Raw genomic sequence first — 18318 nt, forward strand, 5'->3', positions numbered from 1 at the left:
ACTTTAAAGAAGCAAAAAGCCTTTTCCAAGCTTTACTCCTGAAGAGAAAATGGAAGAAGTTTAGTCTAAAAGCCTTGCTGCTTTGGCTGGGAGATGCCTAAGGGAAAACAGCCTCCCAACTCTTCTCCCTTTAGATAAGGGATGGTTTGAGGAAACAAAGCGATAGACCCTTGCAGCTATAGAAGAGGCTGGTGCAGCCTAAATACAAAAGAAGGCGGCCTCCTGCAATCAAGAGGGACAGATGGCAGTTGTGGAAGGCCCAGCAAAAGAGGCGAAGTACTATATACACAGAATAGATCTTGGCAGGAGCCAATTTGGAGCAGAAGTAATTAATTTTTCGAGAGCAGTAGATCAGATAACCTGCAACTCATGCTTTCTCAGACTGTCCTCCTGCAATAATTTCATTCGTGCTTTTGAAAGCATACCAGGATTGCAATCTAATATAAACTACATACTTGACCCTCCTCTCTGAAATATGTTGAATACATGTATGGTTGAAATGTAATCTCAGTAATCACTGAGAAGGAAGCTAGAATATTCCACTTGAGCTAATGGAAGTGGGATGATTGTTAAAAGAACAGAGAGAGTGTTCTTAAGCAACGGTGTGTTGCTGTCCATCCTAACTTGTCAGTTATAGGCAATTGCTAAATTACTCATCTAGGGCAGGGAGGGAATTTTAGGTTGTCTTTATTCTTTATCGCTCTGTATTTTTCAGGAAAATACATCAGGGGGTTTTGGCTCATTATCACATGTTAAATTATCAACAGAATATTGATTCACAGTTGTTCACAAATTCTGTTGCAATTTTTTAAAATTTCTGAAGCTATTTCTACAAGAAAAAGTATTCTTTCCTTCAACAGTATATAAATTATTTACTTTGCTCAGAAAGACTATAGGATGAGTATGATCGTATATAGATTTAAAAGATTGCTGCAAGAATTACTGTCTTTCAAACAGTATGGGTTGTCTGAAGGGAAGTAGTGCATGGGAATAGTAGAGGCATGGTTTCTTAGCTCTGTTAAATTTATTTAATTCAGCAGAGACTGATATCTAAAATCAGTACCACTTCCTTAATCTGGTATGTTGCCTGCATTATATAAGAGCAAATTAAAATGTGTCTTAGGACTGGCAGATGGATGTAAATCTTCACTGCATATGGAAACTAACTATAGCCACCTCTTGGGAGGAAGCTATTTTCTTAAAGTCAAGATTTGAAGCACGTTTGCACGAGTAGGCATGTCATTCTGCTAGGTATGTATTGTGATCTTGGATAACTGGAAAATCTGAATTACCAGGACATTAAACCTACATACTTGAGGCTCTTGCATATCACTTTGAGAAATGTGGGGAAATGTTTAAATGTGGGAAGCATTGTTGTTTAATAATTGCTTGTTCTCAAGTCTGTTTTATCCCCTCTCTACATATGTATAGAAATGTTTAACTGAGGTTTTGTGTGCTCTTCATAATAGAAGCATGTATCTTAGTATAAGGCATGGTAGAGAAAGTGTTTGTATTAATCAATGAAAGTATTGTGCATATACCATGTTTCAGTAAAAAAAAATCTGATCTTTGCATTCTGTAGATGCAGTACCCCTCTTCTTGAGACTACTTCATTCACCACACCAGAATGTTTGTGAGCAAGCTGTCTGGGCTCTTGGAAATATTATAGGTAACTCTTGTTGTTATTATAATTATTTGAATTCAGGGAGCGTTTCATTTTAGAATTTGACTTTTTGAACATTGGCATTATCATATGAGACTATGTTTCCTCTAAATTCTGTGGCTTAATATAATTTTTTCATGTGGCCAGAATTACGTATGTACATCCTGTTTTTTTCTAAAGATTAGTATCACTTGCTGCACAAAATACTAACAGGATAAATTTTGTGTCTCGTAAAATATACATACACATCTCTACGTATGTATATTTAATTGAACACGAACTGTTAGTAGTAGACTATTGGTGAGGAAACATAGAATTTCAGTATCCCAACATGTCATTGCATACATTTCAGGATTTTCCATTTTTAATGTAATTTCTTTTACAACAATTTTCATTTCTGTAGGTGATGGTCCTCAGTGTAGAGATTATGTCATATCACTGGGAGTTGTCAAACCTCTTCTGTCCTTCATCAATCCCTCCATTCCCATCACCTTCCTTCGGAACGTCACATGGGTCATTGTAAATCTCTGCAGGAATAAGGACCCCCCACCGCCTATGGAGACAGTTCAGGAGGTAAATAAAGACTTACGAGACAGATAATTTTTTATACTCTGGGCTAGAGGCCCAATATTTTACATTGTCATACTAGGAATTTATGCATGTTTTTTGCCACTGTCTTGTGCCACGTACCAGTTGTTAAATGAAGTAATTTGACCAATTTTATGCTTCTTACTAAGGCTGTAATAAAGGTGTTTGTAACATTTGAAACTGAGTAAGACTAAAGATTTATGAGCCATATATTAAAATGGACACAACAAAAAATCAACACACTAGAAAGTGTTAACGTACTCAGCATTTCATGTTTTTATCAAAAAAAGGCTACGAATGTGATTCTGTATATAGAAGCATTCAACAGTAATTATTTTCAGTAAGAGGAAATATAAGTAAACTATTGAATGTAGTGTAGTTTGTGTTTCAACTAGCTGTGAACATGCAGTCAATGTCAAGTCCCCACTTGAGAACAGAAGCGTCTGAAAATCCTTTTAAACTGGTGAACAGAGCAAATGCAGTGTTTATAGAGTAGGCACAGCTAGTAAAATGATGCTATTTGACTAGAACTATAGCTGTAATGTATGTAAAGTTCTTCATTTTAAGATAAATTCCGAAGTGTAGATACAGTTTTTGAAGCCATGTGAAGTATAACTTTGTTAGCAACTGCACTTTAATAAAATTTTAAAAATTAAGCAGAGAACGGAGAAACTTTTACAAGTAATACTTTACCAAATAAAAAACCCTGTTCTAAGCAGTCTTATCATCACTCAGTTTTATATTTTTTCCAGATGTGAATACAAAAATAAAATTTTCCTTTAATCCAAGAGGGTTTTATATATTGATATTACGCTAATGATTTTTATTATATTGTGTGGTAACAAAGCTTTCAAAATAGCAGGGGGATTTGGCAGCAAACTTTTTAGCAGGGCCTGTTGTGACAGGACAAGGGGTAATGGTTTTAAACTAAAAGAGGGTAGACTTAGACTAGATATAAGGAGGAAATGTTTTACAGTGAGGGTGGTGAAACACTGGCACGGGTCGCCCAGAGAGACGGTAGATGCCCCATCCCTGGAAACATCCAAGGTCAGGTTGGAAGGGGCTCTGAGCAACCTGATCTAGTTGAAGATGTCCCTGCCCACTGCAGGGGGGTTGGACTAGATGACCTTCAAAGGTCCCTTCCAACCCAAACTATTCTATGATTCTGTGTCTTATCTCTGATGTTTGCTTGTTTTCCCTCAAAATACAGTCTTTTCTCTGTGTGTCTTTGAAATATAGTACTGTCTTGTATTTTTACAAATTTTAAATATAATTTATGTATTTTTATACATACTTTGAGGGAATGACCAGCTGCTGGGAAGTGTGTGAATGCAATATGCTAATGCAATCTCAAACTAAGCTTTGTGACTGCGGTACTTGGATTCATGATTGTACAGCCAATTTTATTCTACTGTAATGACTGATGAACTTCTTTTCAGATTTTGCCAGCATTGTGTGTTCTCATTTACCATACAGATATAAACGTAAGTAATTTCTAAAGTTTTAGATATTTAGATTCTTTGTTTTCTCTAGAAAGAAAATGCTGCAAGATTGTGTTTAAGTGGCAAACTTGTTTTTGTGTGTTAATTTATGTATAATTAAGTAGTAAATGCACAGTTAAATATGAAGACTAATACAATTGTAGTAATTCAGAGCACGTAAAAGAAAGCGCAAACACCATTTCTGAAATACCTTTTTTCTGAAAGTTTTTTTTATCCTTTACATTAGAAACTACATTTAAAAAAATCCTATCTTGCAGAATTAAGCACTAGAAATTTAAAGTGCCAGCTTTACCATCAGCTTCACTTTAATTCTGCCCCAATTTATAATTTTGCATAGATGATATGTAATGCATGTGTAGAAAAAATATATATAATTCTACATATCAGTCCAATCAAATATTGTGATCACATGGGTAAATCTGACTTTTGTAACCTGTTGGGTGCCTGACTTTGCAACCTGTTTAACTAAGGAAATCACATATGAAAATATACTTAAATAAACAACAATAAACTATTGTTTTGTGGCACCTTTGACAACTTTTCTTCAGGTTTTTAATACTAAACCTTCAGTACTTCCTACATTACTGATTCATGGATTTACATATATTTTTCTGAGTAAAGTCCTAGAGGGCTGGACTTATCTCCTGAAGCCTTATATTGAGACTTCAGGAACAAATATCTGTGTAACTAAGGGATACTGAGCTGCTCTTTTCCTCCTCCTCCTGTCAGGACTTTGTAATGTCTTTGACTCTTGCTCCCTATAGTGATCCTTCAATTTAGGGAAGCAGGAATTGAACCCTTCTGGTGAGTCTGGGGATAGAGCATAAGATTGGTGGAACTGTCTTTTGTTACTCCCACGCTGTGGTAGTGGTGTTTCTGCTGCTCTTTTAATGGTGAAGTGGGCTTGGCTCCACAAAGTATTTGCAAACAGTTTAATTTGGGATTTTGCCAGGGTTTGCCCAGTGTAATGTGAGTGGGAGACAGCACATGGTGACTTTCCAATTCGTAATTTGGACAAACCTGAATGGAAATTCATAGCAAAACCAAACATACTTCTAACCTATAGGCTTTTTTCCCCTGCCAAATTTGAAAGCTTTTGCAAGCAATGATTGTGTGAGAGCTTCTTGAAGTAGATATGAGACTATGTGATGCCAGGTTTTGACTGATCTCAATTAGGGTGCCCGTCTTTTTGATCCTGAGAGTCAGGTGCTAGTTTGGAGGTACCAGTCTGGTCCCAGCCTCTCTGTACTGGAGCAGCAAACCTATCTTTGGAGATGAGTCAGTGATGCAGGTAGGTCAGCCAACAGTCCTGTGAGCGCTTCTGGCGGCTGCTGCTCTTGTCACCAACAGGGCTGTGGGGCAGCAAACTGGTGAGGCACCATCTCTCACTGCTTCTGCTGCGATACTGGCTCCACTGCAGCACATTCTGCTGTCCCTGTGGCATTAGCAGGTGAGGGCAGCAGCAGGCTGTGTCAAGAAAGCATTAGGTCTGTGCTGTCTGGTCCCTGGAGCTGGGTGGAAGCAGCCTGCGGGTCAGGACGTTAAAGTCCTTCCTGTGTTTCAGTACTGCTGTATTTAGCTATCTTAGTAGCTGGAAATTTTAAATGGGTATCTGTTTTAAAAGTAGAGTAGATCTAGGTACCTCAATAATGATGTCCTTAGTGGGGTCCAGATTTTTCTTCCTGTGGGATATCCCTGTTTCTGCTGGCTTTGTTTCTGCTTCAGATACTACCTTTCAATGACTGTAACTTTTGTACCTTTCTTTTTTTGAGGGCTCTCAAATCATCCTTATCAAGTCATCAGTGACTTAATCTTTATTTTCTTTAAGATACTGGGATTGCCCTGCATGATAGTCATTTCTCTGTGGGTTTTCGCTTTGCTTGAACAGTTACCACCTTACAATAGTTGCTAGTCCTTTAGTTGGTATAAGAACTCCTTTCCTTTGCTGTGGATTTTAATCTTAATGTGAAGATATAAAGATTATCTTAAGAATGAAGGCAAAAAAAGCCATACATCCAAAACAGTTTGCAGTTTCACTTCAGAAAGGTGTAAGGTGTAAGTAGATGGATTAGAGACTAAGGGGACTTAAGTATTCTGTAAGCAAAAGATAGCACAGCTAACAAATTATAGCAGTGCTAGGAGGCTGGGTCGGTATTTTCTTCGGAAAGTTACTAGCATAACTACTTATCTGAGCTGGTTGTTTATCTTTGAAATGCAAATCAAGCCCAACAGTTTACCTTTGTGAGATGCTGTATGCTGTCACTTTAGTTACTAGCGTAACTACTTATCTGAGCTGGTTTATCTTTGAAATGCAAATCAAGCCCAACAGTTTACCTTTGTGAGATGCTGTATGCTGTCACTTTATGCACCAAAATGTGGTATTTAATTAAAAATTTTTTTGAGAGGGGACATATAGAAATTATTATTATGGAACAAATTGCCCCAGTTTTCATAGTTGTACATAATAATCTAACATTTTAGTAATTGGGTCTCATCATAATGTTTGAGTTTTTCCTGTAACTAAATTGCATGCTCTTTTTTTTTTTCCCCCCAGACGTGTTGATCACTAAATTAAGACTTCGTTATATGGGCTTTACTGTTCAATGTGTAAACCATGTTCTTTCCAATTTGTAGATTCTTGTGGACACTGTTTGGGCTTTGTCCTACTTAACAGATGGTGGAAACGAACAGATACAAATGGTGATTGATTCAGGAGTTGTACCTTTTCTAGTTCCCCTTCTGAGTCATCAGGAGGTTAAAGTTCAAGTAAGTCTGGTTCAGTTGCTATTGAATAGTCCTTTGTAAGCTGTTTTCTAAAAAATGGGCCTTAGAGTATTTATTAGTGGAGTACTGAGATGAGCATTTAGAACTACATTTGTTGTAGGTAAAACTGAACAAAAAATGTTACCTACACTGTGGAAAAAAGATTAAAATGAAAGAAAACTCAAACAAAACAGTTCTAATAGAGTTTTAAGTAAAGTGACAGGTTAAACATTAACTTCCATTGTGTGATTACCAGGAGTGCCTTCCTTCTGTAGTCCTAAAATATTTAATGACAACAGATTTTACATTTTCCAGAATTCAGATTATATGTGCTCTTTTCTGTTGCTGCATACGTGGTTGTGCATATTCTGTCTGAATAGCTCATGAAATCAATTTAATATTTCGGGACCTTTTGAATGTTTTAGTAAAGTAAATCTCTAATTAGCTACAAAAGGTAAGTTAACTGAGCTTGTTTGATTAATTTCAAAGACAAAGGGAAACTAAAAGTTTGTTACTGTGTGCTTGATTTTTATAAATCAGCTGTTGTAACTGGGAGCTTTTTGACGTATCTGTGCATTTGTTGTGTTTGTTTAGTTTGTACTTGGGGTGAGACTTGGCTGTGTTGAAATTTGTCAGACCAGTTCACTTGATGAAAAGGAGTCTCCCCAGTATTCTGTCACTTATAAAGCATTTACTAACCAATACATAAAGGTATAAAGTCCATTTCTGAAAGTCAGCTGAGAGTCGATAAAAGTAGTTGTGGGTTTTTTAATTCTGTAGTGGAGAGCTGAACCGGAGAAGTAAGCAACCTTGGCAGACATAGTCAAAGCCTAGAACAGTTAATGTAATTGTAACTCAGATCAGATACATGATGAACTAACTCTTCTATTGTTTTAATATTCTTGTAATTTCTAATGTTTACACTTTTTGAGTTGAGCTGCAGTGTGTCTATTCAGTAAAATGCTGTACTGTGTGTTTCTGTTTTGATGAAACTACCCATTTTTAGGATGTAGCTCAGAGGATGAAGTGCTAAATTGTATTTTGCAAAGTTTTTTTATAAAGAGACATCTTAAAATGATCTTTGTTTTAGCATAAGTAACAGCAATGTCTTTAACATGCAATTTTTTTTCCTTCCCACTTTGGATATTCAGACAGCAGCACTGAGAGCAGTAGGCAACATAGTAACTGGTACTGATGAACAGACACAAGTTGTTCTCAATTGTGATGTTTTGTCTTATTTCCCAAATCTCCTGACGCATCCAAAAGAGAAGATAAACAAGGTATGATTTGATTCTTCCTAACTTAATCTTTTTGTTTAAGAGATAAAACAGTAGTCTGTAGAATATTACAGAATAATTTCTTACAGCTATTATTTCCGGCATGTAGCAATTTTGTATAAAGACACAGCCTTTGAGGCTGGTGCTTAATTAGGGCTAAAGCCAAACAGCCATAGTGAGGACCCATGCATTGGTGTTGATGCCTAGTGCTTTTTGGGAGGACTGATGGTTTTTGCTTTGGAGAGTGATACTTTTTTTTCATTTGCAAAGTAAGTAGCTGGCTAACTTGCATTATAGTTTTTCATAGCTAAAGAGTTACTTTTGGTTGAGTCCGGTGAGTTAAGTAAGACTGATCCAGTTTTTCCACTCCAACTTTTCGTAGTGGAGTTTGTTCTCTTGTCCATCTTCACCTTCAAGGAAGTAGGGAGTACCACTGTCTTTTTCTGAAAATGGTCCCTGCATTTCATAGAATCATAGAATCATTAAGGTTGGAAAAGACCTCTAAGGTCATAGAGTCCAACCATCCACTCAACACCACCATGCCCACTAAACCATATAAACCATATAAACTAAGTGCCACATCTACATGTCTTTTAAATACCTCCAGGGATGGTGACTCAACCACTTCCCTGGACAGCCTGTTCCAAGCCTGACCACTCTTTCAGTAAAGAAATTTTTCCTAATATCCAATCTAAACCTCCCCTGGCGCAACTTGAGGCCATTTCCTCTCGTCCTATCACTAGTTACTGGGCAGAAGAGACTGACCCCCACCTCGCTACAATCTCCTTTCAGGTAGTTGTAGAGCGCAATGTAGAAGCCTCCTCTTCTCCAGATTAAACAGCCCCAGTTCCCTCAGCCGCTCCTCATAACACTTGTGCTCCAGACCCTTCACCAGTTTCATTGCCCTTCTCTGGACATGCTCCAGAACCTCAATGACTTTCTTGTAGTGAGGGGCCCAAAACTGAACACAGTATTTCCTCTCCTTCCTTTTGGCAGAGGTAACTTCGCTGCTGCAAGGACTGGATGGAACAGGGGGAGTTAGATGAACGTGATCAGTGCCCTCTTTTCCACAGCTGTATTTCATGTTACTTGCAGGTTTTTTTAATCGTTGTGTCATGTTCCACTGCAAAAATGGATCTGGCTGAGGTGGAGGCTTTTTTGTTTAGCTTACATGATTCCCCCATTTAGTATACCATTGAGGGGAAAACTATTTGTGAGGAATCTCTGTTTCTTCAGGCCCTGTCAACTGCCAGGAGATCTGAAGAAGTTATCTGTGATAGTTCAAACTGCTGTGTTTTGTTTCTGTCTGCCCTTCTAACTCTTAGAAAAGAATGATGAAGTGCTCCTTTTGAATGCCAAGAAAGGAATTATTTTTGTATAAGGGGAGTCTATAAACGCTTTGAGTTTTAAGTGTATGTTGTGAGGGGCAAATATAAATAAAAGCCAGATATACATCCCTAAAAAATGGAACCCATTATGTTTTTTTCCTGAAGTACTTCATAATTGGCTGCTTGCCACATCTGTTTGTTTTTTGCTTAAAATTAGATGTTCTGGATTGCCTTGACAAGATGTTCTGGATTGCCTTGATGAGTATCCCCCTTTGTAACTAGGAATTTGTAACTGCCACTAGATAGATGTTAGCTATGCTGATGAACCACCTGAAGGAGATTACTGCTGAGTAAGGTCTCAGGACTGAGAGTCCTGTCCGTACTTAATGGAAGGCCTTGAATGAGCTTTCTGAGCTTCACTTCATGTTTCAGGAAGAAAATGGGAGTTGGAGTTGGTCTTCCGTGTATCAGCACAGAAAGCTACTACTGAGCTGTTAAGTCAAATACTACAGGATAAGTCCTTTTTTATATGAGGTTTTACCAGTTTTCCTATTTTCTTTGCAAAACCAATCTCAAGTTTAAAATATGGCTGTGACTCCAGCAGTGCAAAGTGGATGTAAGGTTTAAGTCAGTATTGCTTCCCGTGTATGGAGACACTCCTTGTGTAAGTAATGATCTGGCCTTGTGAATTAATCATACAATTTTACATCGATCCTCTGTGTGCTTGGCTTTCACAGTGTAATAAAAGTTTGTGTGCTGGAAGTGCTGTTAGGGAGGAAACCTGGAGGCTCTGTTTAGTGATTGGTCATGGTACGATTTTAGGTTTTGAGGTTGTTTTGTTTGGTTGGTTTCTTTTTTTTCATCTGTTGACTATTTTTTTAAAAGTGTTTTGCTTTTTCATTTTGTCCGATTGTAGGAAGCAGTTTGGTTCCTTTCCAATATCACAGCAGGAAACCAGCAACAAGTTCAGGCTGTAATAGATGCTGGGCTAATCCCTATGATCATACACCAGCTGGCTAAGGTCAGTCAAACTATGAGCTATGCAAGTTGTCATCCTCTTTTTATAAATCTGACACGAGGAGTCTGTGATTTTTAATAATAAGCTTGACAGATGTTTCCATGCTGATTTTAACGAGCTATTAATTTTATTTTTCAGGGGGACTTTGGAACACAAAAGGAAGCTGCTTGGGCAATTAGCAATTTGACAATAAGTGGAAGAAAAGATCAGGTATGTGTAGTGGGATTTCAAATTGTCACTAAAACGTTGCACATGCAGCCATTTGTAAGAAGCACAATGTTGAAAGCACGTTTTTTTCATTATTTAGGTTGAATACCTCGTACAGCAAAATGTAATCCCACCATTCTGCAATCTACTCTCAGTAAAGGATTCTCAAGTGGTACAGGTGGTGCTGGATGGTCTGAAAAACATCCTGATAATGGCTGGTGATGAGGCTAGCACAATAGCTGAAATTATAGAAGAGTGTGGAGGTAAGTGCTTATTAGGCTTTTAAAAAAATTAATTTGCTGGATATTATTCTGTCTTCCCCTTGCTGCTGTGGATATTTACTACAGCATTTTTTTACCATGGGCTATTTGAATAAATAAGTGAGACTTTTGTAATGAGAGAAGTGACTTTTTTTTTCTATTTAGTTTGGTTTAGAGATGGTCATGTTGGAGGCAATTGTTGCAGGAGCTTTCTGTAGCTTAGGTATTTTTTAGGTTTAAATGAAAATTGTACTGCTTTTCATTTGATTATTGCATATACTTTGTTCTGTGGTAAAACACACAATTCTTGCTTTAGTTCATTGCCTTGGAAGCAGTTGTTAGGATCATAATTTCATTACAGACGAAAGCAGGATGAGGAGTCTTTTGGATATTGCAATCCAAGTTTTAACACATGCTAATTAATGTATTACAGTAAGGTACCAGTAAAGGGATGTTGAAGAAAGTACTACACTGGAAGTTTTTCCCTTGTATTATTCCATATCCAGTTTGAAAATTCATCGGGTCTAGTGTTTTAAGCTGCTCTTGATGTGAGGCTTTGTTGCCTTGTTGTTTTAAGCTTGTATGCAACACACAAATGTAGCCACTTCCTTTTGGTGATATACAGAAAGCACAATGACTGAAACAAAAGCTAGGTAGCAGACAGAAGAATTCTTAAAAAAAATTAAATACAGAGAGTTTGATCTAAAAAGAGACAAGATTCCATTATCTCTTCTTCATAAAATTGGGTATTCCGTGGTCACAAACTACTTCTCTTTCCTCTTAGAGACAAAGATAGCTACTGTGTACATAATATTTGCAAACTGAGCTACATCTTTTCTAGTATGTTTCAGTAGTAATGTTTCATTATTTTTCTTAAGTTTTTTCAAAGTAGTCAGTAACTCCAGTTTAAACTTACAAAACTCTTCTCCATTTTCTTTTATTCAGGATTAGAGAAAATCGAAGCCTTGCAACAGCATGAGAATGAAGACATTTATAAACTAGCATTTGAAATCATAGATCAGTATTTCTCTGGTGATGATGTAAGTATGCTAAAGATTGAAGAGTATATGCGCTGTGCTGTGAGCTTAGTAAGTATGTTGTCATTGTTCCTCAGTTCCAGTTGTCATGAACATAGGTTATCTGGGAAGTCAGTTTTCCTGCTCCCTTTTCAGTACAGCTTCCCTTAATTGAAAGTCTTTGAAGAGTTTCTCAATACCAAGAATTTTCTTTCGCGACATCAAGATGACTACTCTGGTTTTGCCTAATAAATTGGTTGACGCTGACCTAATTTTGTCACACTGACATGTAAATTGACACATAATTACTTGTGATTAGAATCTAAACAGTACTCTGGCTCTCCTTCTTACTTTCTCATACCTCAGTCTTTGGAGGGGGAGGTGGATCCTTACTTTCAGATATATTAGTGTATTTCAGCTCTGTAATTGCTCAGTCTGGATTCTGCATTGAAAAGAGTCATCAAAACTGTTAACACTTTCTGCAAATGATTGATCTAGATCGCCTGATATTTTGTTGCACCCTGATTAGGTATTTTGACCCTTTGGGTTCTAGCTCTTTCTGCTGTTGGCTGCTGGTGAGCGTCTCAGAAGCGCTTCAAGAAGCAATTTGAAGACAAATAATAATTATCTTTTCTAGGCCATCCAGGGTGTCTGTAGTTCTGCAGCCTAGCAGAACTATGTCTTCAGTTCTTCTCTTAAATTGAGCTCTCCAGATACCAGTTCTAACTTTAGGACTCTAACTTTAGTTAATTTTCAAGTCATGGGCCCATCATGTGATTGCGAAGTTAGTCACCAGAAGTTAAGATACTTGAGAAAAGTTCCCTATGCTTGTAATGATTCTGTGAGCAGTGTCTAATAGTCTCCATAATGGCTCTGAGACTTCTGTAGCTAACTGAAGAGCACAGTCTAATTGATGAGGGTGAAAAAATATCCTTTTTGAGGTTAGTACTCCCTTTTGTGCATTTACTTTTTACATAAACTAATCTAATCTTTGCCTGATTTGCTGAATTTACCTCCTTTACTCAGGAGCAAGACTTTACTTCAGATTATTGTTTATACTGTTACCATGTTTTCTGGGGCTTCTGAAACTCGAAATCGTAGAAATTCCGTGATTGGGAGATAGGAGTTAAAACATAAAACCAGACAAATTTTCAGGCAGTAACTATAAGTAGGAAAATAACCCTTGTCATTTGAGGACTGGTAAAAAAACAAACAAACAAACAAAAAAAAACCCGGAAAAAAAATCCAAATTGCCCTAGGGAGACAAGAGACTGGTTATGTTAGCCTGCTTGGCAGTGTTAAGATTGACTGCCCAGGAGTAGTCCTGCCTTCTGTCACTTCAGGATCTTGTGTATTCTCATGAGACGTTGCTGGCTACTAGATATCCCTTCATTGTTAATCCCATCTGCTCCTTTGCAGAGCCCAGTAAAGTGCACAGGCATGTACTTTAGGACCAGCACTAATAGCTTCCTGTCTTTAGTTTATTGTGTTAAAGGCATGTGAACTTAAGTAATGTTACTTTGTAGTACCCCTGCAGAAGGCAGAAGTGCTAATTTATCAACTCACAAACATTTTGCAAAGCATTCTGAAACCAGATTCGATCTTTGTTTGGGCATGACGTGTCCCATTCTTCATCCTGCGGAGTGTTGCTGTCACCAAAGGCCTTAATCTCTCCCTCCAATTTAGGTATTGTCACCCAAAGTAAAGAGAAACAAAGTTCTGACGTCTGCACTACTCCAAGGCCAGATCTCAGAAAGCTATGTAGACCCCACACACAAGGGCTCTTACCTGCTTCAGAATGACACACGGTTTGAAACGAGGCATATGGTTCCTGCAGCCTGGTTTGTAGAGGTGGCATGTTGAGGGAATAGATGCAGCTGGTGATTTGGAGGAGGATGGGTAGGGTTTGAAGTTGTGCGTATTGATGCTACTGACAATGTTACTTGCTGTTCCTAGAGGCAGTAAATACCTAAATTCTAACAGCTCTGAGGAAGTTGGGTGAAGTTGGATACTGATGCCTTTCATTCTATATCCATAGAGTAATTAAGGACTTTTGGTTTAAAAAAAAATTCAGATTGCACTCATGAGAGCTATATAAAACTGCTCTGAAATGACTACTTCTAAATCCTTCAGATTCTGATAGGAGATACTAAGTACTCTTTTAGGCTTAAGTATTTCTATCAGCTGCCGATAAAAATTATTTTCATGTTGAAAGAAAATGGGAGAAAGTACAAAACTAATTTTGGAATTCACAACTAGTGATTAGCCAACTCCAGAAGTACTAAAAATTGGCATCAAAAATTAAATCGCACAGCTAAAATAGCAAGTGCTTTGACCAAGCAACAACCCAGTCTCTAACCATTACAATTTTCTGTTTCCCTAATAGTATTAGAACAGAGTTGATGTGTTGTTCTTTTTAAACATATTTGAGGAATTGAATTGGAAAAACTGATCTAATGTTATTGCGATAATATTTAAAAAAAAAGAAAAGATGAACGTTTGTGAATCTCTTCTATGTGTACTGAATTGTGCAGGGAATTGGCCTCTCATGTCTTTCTGTTGTTGTATTTTATAGATCGACGAAGATCCCAGTCTCATTCCTGAAGCCACTCAAGGAGGTACTTACAACTTCGACCCAACGGCCAACCTTCAAACAAAAGAATTTAATTTTTAAGTTCAAAAAAAGTGCAGCTTCTCTGTCCCACACCAGTATGAAGCACCACCAGATGGCTACCAAGTGAAGAAACAAAAGGCTCCGAGACACACATGCCTCTTCGTTTTGATGCTTCTAAAGCAAGCCATGTATCGGTCACTTTGCAGTTGCCAAACGTCACTATCACATGGACTGTAAATGCATATGCATGATCTCTTAAACTGTTTCAGAATTCTTTTTAACAGTCCCAACTACCTTTTTTTGCCTTTTTCCTGGTGCCACATGCTGACAACCGCGACCTGCAGTTTTGTTAAGAATATTCCATAGTGGTGGCACATTGGCTTTCCACGGAAAAGTAGCTTCTTTGGAAAATGGTGCGCTGTGGATCAAGACACTTTGGTATGATGCATAGATTTTGGAAGACTTTACAGGGGCCCAGTTTGCTCTGAGCCTCCATCATCGTCCTCCACAAACATATTTTCATATACTTTATGTGGAAGAATAGATTCAAAAATGCAAGCCAAATGAATCTCATTGGTGAAACTGAAATAAAAGTAACTTAAAAAAAAACACTTGGCAATTGATTAAACACTTAAGTTTAAAACAAACAAAAAAACTACTTCGGCTATCAGTAATTGATGTGTGTTCATTAACTGCCTCAGAAACCAGGGTTGGAGAATGAACTGTAGATTTGGACTGGTAAAGCTTTTGCCATTATACCTAATTTTTAAGAACAGCGAGCCCTATTTGACCACTCACTTCAGCCTGTGTGTTCCTGCTGTTTTGAAGTAATCAAATGCTGTGCATGGTATTTTACCTGAGCTACAACCTGTTATGGACTTGAACTTCTGTTTAAGCTGAAAGCAAGAGTCCCAGACTGTAGGAAAAAAAATTCTGTCCAAAAATGTATTAGTTAAAAAGAATCTTGCTTTCAACTTTCAGTAGTCAATATATTTTGTTTTAAATTGATAATTGGATATGGTTGATTTATATTGGGTTTAAACTGTGGAGCTTTCATGTTTACTGTAATTTAGTCTTAAACTATTTTTTACTTAGTAACCAGTGCTTATGATGATGTGGTTGGCAACAAACCAGCAACTACTTAGAAGCGTCATAAAAGCTTCATTCTTGGAGTATTGGAAGAGTAATTCAGAAATTAGTCTCAAATCTTACTCACGTGATTAAAAAAGATACAAACTGGTTGATGTGTGAGGCTGTATGGAAGCTGCCGTTATTCAGCATAAACCTGATGTGCAGCGCACATTAAATAACTTTACATAAGGTATGTGAGGTCATTGCTTTTGGAAAATCGTCTGACCCAGTCATTTTCAAAGGGATTTTGGTATTGCTGGGGTGAAGATCGATAATTTTGAAATTCTGTAAGCTATCACACAAACTGGTTTTGTTGCTGTTGTTTACTGGGTGTAATTTCCCAATGCATTGATGTGAAGGGATAGAAAAATCTAAACTAATTTAGTTATTGGATGTGGGTTGTATTTACTGTGATGAAGATAAGGACAGATGCCATCAGAGCTTTGTGGATCAGCTGTTTTTCCACTGATGAACAACGCATAGCAGGTGTGCATTCATTAAATATATATCTGCCAAGGTGGAGCCACTTTAAAGAGTGAGTTGTCTTGTATCTCAGCTGGATACAAGCGTATGTTTAAACTGCAAGATTTTTACTTGCTAGATAATCTGTTTTAATATAGTGGTTTGGCCTCTGATTATTTATAGGTTTTATAAATTTTAGAATCAATTTCTCTTTAAGGTGGCTCAGATTTTTCAACTCTTGTGCACATAAAATTGAGTTGAAGTTCATTGTGCCTTTTTTCTTTTCCCAAAAGTTGAGTTGAAGCTTCATATGGTAACTGCATCCTATTCACACACTATAGTCTAAAATCTTGAAACTGTGTGGTGTTCGCTAAAAAACTAAACAATAAAAAGTCAAAGTTAGGTAAGGTCACAAAGGTTTTGTGAAATTAGAGTTCCAGCAGATGTTATTGTGAACAAATACTTCCCCCCTTCTAATGCAATTTAGTCTCCCTATATGCCATATAGACTGACGGATACCCTGTTCAGCCTGCACTTGCTATTATCCCAGAGATTACAGACAAATTGAGATTGAAACAACAGTTTTCCAGTACTGTGAAGATTTGATCCTTTTCTTGCACTCAATGCATTACATTAAAAGTGAACATCGGAGAACTGGGTAAGGCAGGACAAAGCATTTGCTCAGTTCTTTCTGTTGTGACCTTATCAGCTTTTGATTGGGATTGCACCATTTCATAGTTAATAAAGGAAACAAAGTATATTGCTGCACTTTTACGTTTTCAGAACAGTGTTTAAAATTGCATTGTTTTTATTATTTTTTTAAACTATCAGTTAAAATAGACTAAAACGTTCTTTCAAAGAGGCATCTAAATGTGTTCCTAATTTTGTATATGGGCTTAGGTTTTGTAACCAATAAAAAGCTGCTATCAAATACTATAAAAAATTCAAGAACTTATTTTGAAGATTATGAAACTGCTTAGTCTTCACGGATTGACTTAGGGGTTTTTGTCTTTGACTAGATACTAGTTAGCAGAACTCCACGTCAAAGTTTGAAGTATGTTACAAGAATGAATAAAGTAAGCTAATGCAGTCATCTCTGAAACTCCTGGATACTGTTCCGGTACGGAGTTTTATACTTTTTAAGGAGATGTTTCCCAGACGTGTACAGGAGGCTGTGGTAAGTGGGTTGCAGCTGATCCACGTAACTACTGAATAGTGACTTCAGTTTAAAGGTTTGAAGGTGCACCATAGCGTCAAGGAACTTTCATGGTCTTTTTCCACCTCCAGAAATGTCCTTTCCAGGCTCCCAGTGCTAGGCTGATTGCTGATTCAGCACTAATTTTAAGCTCGGGGTGCTGTACAAGCAGGCCCAACTCCTCCTGCCCGGGCTGCATTGGGAGGGGGTGCGCACCAAGACTGGCTTTAGGCAGGATAGTGGCCCTCCGTGGCTCCCCGTAGCTGGGAGGGATGGCCAGCATCCTTCACCTCAGGCACGAGTGACCCCATTCGGGTGCCGCTCGGGGATGGATTGGAGCCGTCAGAGACTTGCGTTGTCCAGCAGCCCCCTAATTAGTACAGTCCTGCTCTAATTACGTGACAGCGCCAGTGGAGGAAAACCTCTTGAACCGCTTGAAGGGTGCCTGCGACTGCAGCTATGGCTCTGCCATCTGTGCTCCACGTCAGTCGGGTGAGTCACCTGGAGAAGCCCCTCTCCGTGGGTAGGTTGATGATGGAGGTGAGCTTCCAGTGCCGTATCTGAATCTTTGCAAATGCTCTTCCATGGGGATGTAAAGGATAAAGATTTCAAAAGAACCCAACTCCCATTTCCAAAAGCAGTTTAATCTCTTTGGTTCCTTCAGCTTTCAGTTGACAGAATGAAACTCTCGAATTGTGTTGGTTTTTTGCAACCTGTTGGTCATCCAGCATGTCCTACTAGATGACTTGAAAGACACTACATTGGACTAAAGAATGCATTATTTTAAGAGACATCTTATTTAGAAAGAATAAAACCCAGAGGATATCTTAATGTTCCCCATACCTCTAAAAATACAGACACTTTCATTTTGTTTGCTTGATGGGCTAAACAGAGAAATGAGTAAGAAGATCCACTGACAGGCATATTTTTTAAAAGTTTTTTAAAATCTCAGTGGACTGAATGATAGTTCAGGCCCATTTTGTTATTCTAATCTGATCCATAATACCCTCTGAATTCTGACTGTGTTTCAAACTAGTCATTTCTCCCAAAGCAGCCTAGTTGCGTTGTGTTCCTTCTATTTTGTTGCATAAAAAATACTCCCTTTTGTGGCATAATTATGCTTCTATTCAAACATTCGGAGGACAACAAATTATGCCAAGCCATTAGAAAGCACTTTGCAAAAAGAAAAGGAAAAAACAGTAGAAAACTGTGGGCTCCAAGAGGCAAAACCTTGGAAGATTTTGCCACAGGGGTTTGTCATGATTGCCACCATCAACTCCACGGCAGCACGGGC

The 18318-nt window shown here is 37.9% G+C and overlaps 1 protein-coding gene across 1 annotated transcript in view; it reads left to right on the forward strand.

Annotated features, from left to right (window-relative positions):
• KPNA3 (karyopherin alpha 3 (importin alpha 4)) overlaps positions 1–16772 on the forward strand; it is a gene marked incomplete at its 5' end in the record, with an annotated part of 33444 nt that extends 16672 nt beyond the window's left edge. The window contains 10 exons of the mRNA XM_009576496.1: positions 1583–1669; positions 2067–2236; positions 3691–3735; positions 6388–6519; positions 7668–7796; positions 10038–10142; positions 10278–10349; positions 10447–10609; positions 11552–11646; positions 14198–16772. Coding sequence (XP_009574791.1) covers positions 1583–1669; positions 2067–2236; positions 3691–3735; positions 6388–6519; positions 7668–7796; positions 10038–10142; positions 10278–10349; positions 10447–10609; positions 11552–11646; positions 14198–14296 — 1097 coding nt within the window. The remainder of the gene's footprint in view (positions 1–1582; positions 1670–2066; positions 2237–3690; positions 3736–6387; positions 6520–7667; positions 7797–10037; positions 10143–10277; positions 10350–10446; positions 10610–11551; positions 11647–14197) is intronic.
• Positions 16773–18318: the final 1546 nt, after the last annotated feature.

The sequence above is a fragment of the Fulmarus glacialis genome, unplaced genomic scaffold, assembly GCF_000690835.1.
Source record: "Fulmarus glacialis isolate BGI_N327 unplaced genomic scaffold, ASM69083v1 scaffold4104, whole genome shotgun sequence".
Lineage (NCBI taxonomy): Eukaryota > Metazoa > Chordata > Aves > Procellariiformes > Procellariidae > Fulmarus > Fulmarus glacialis.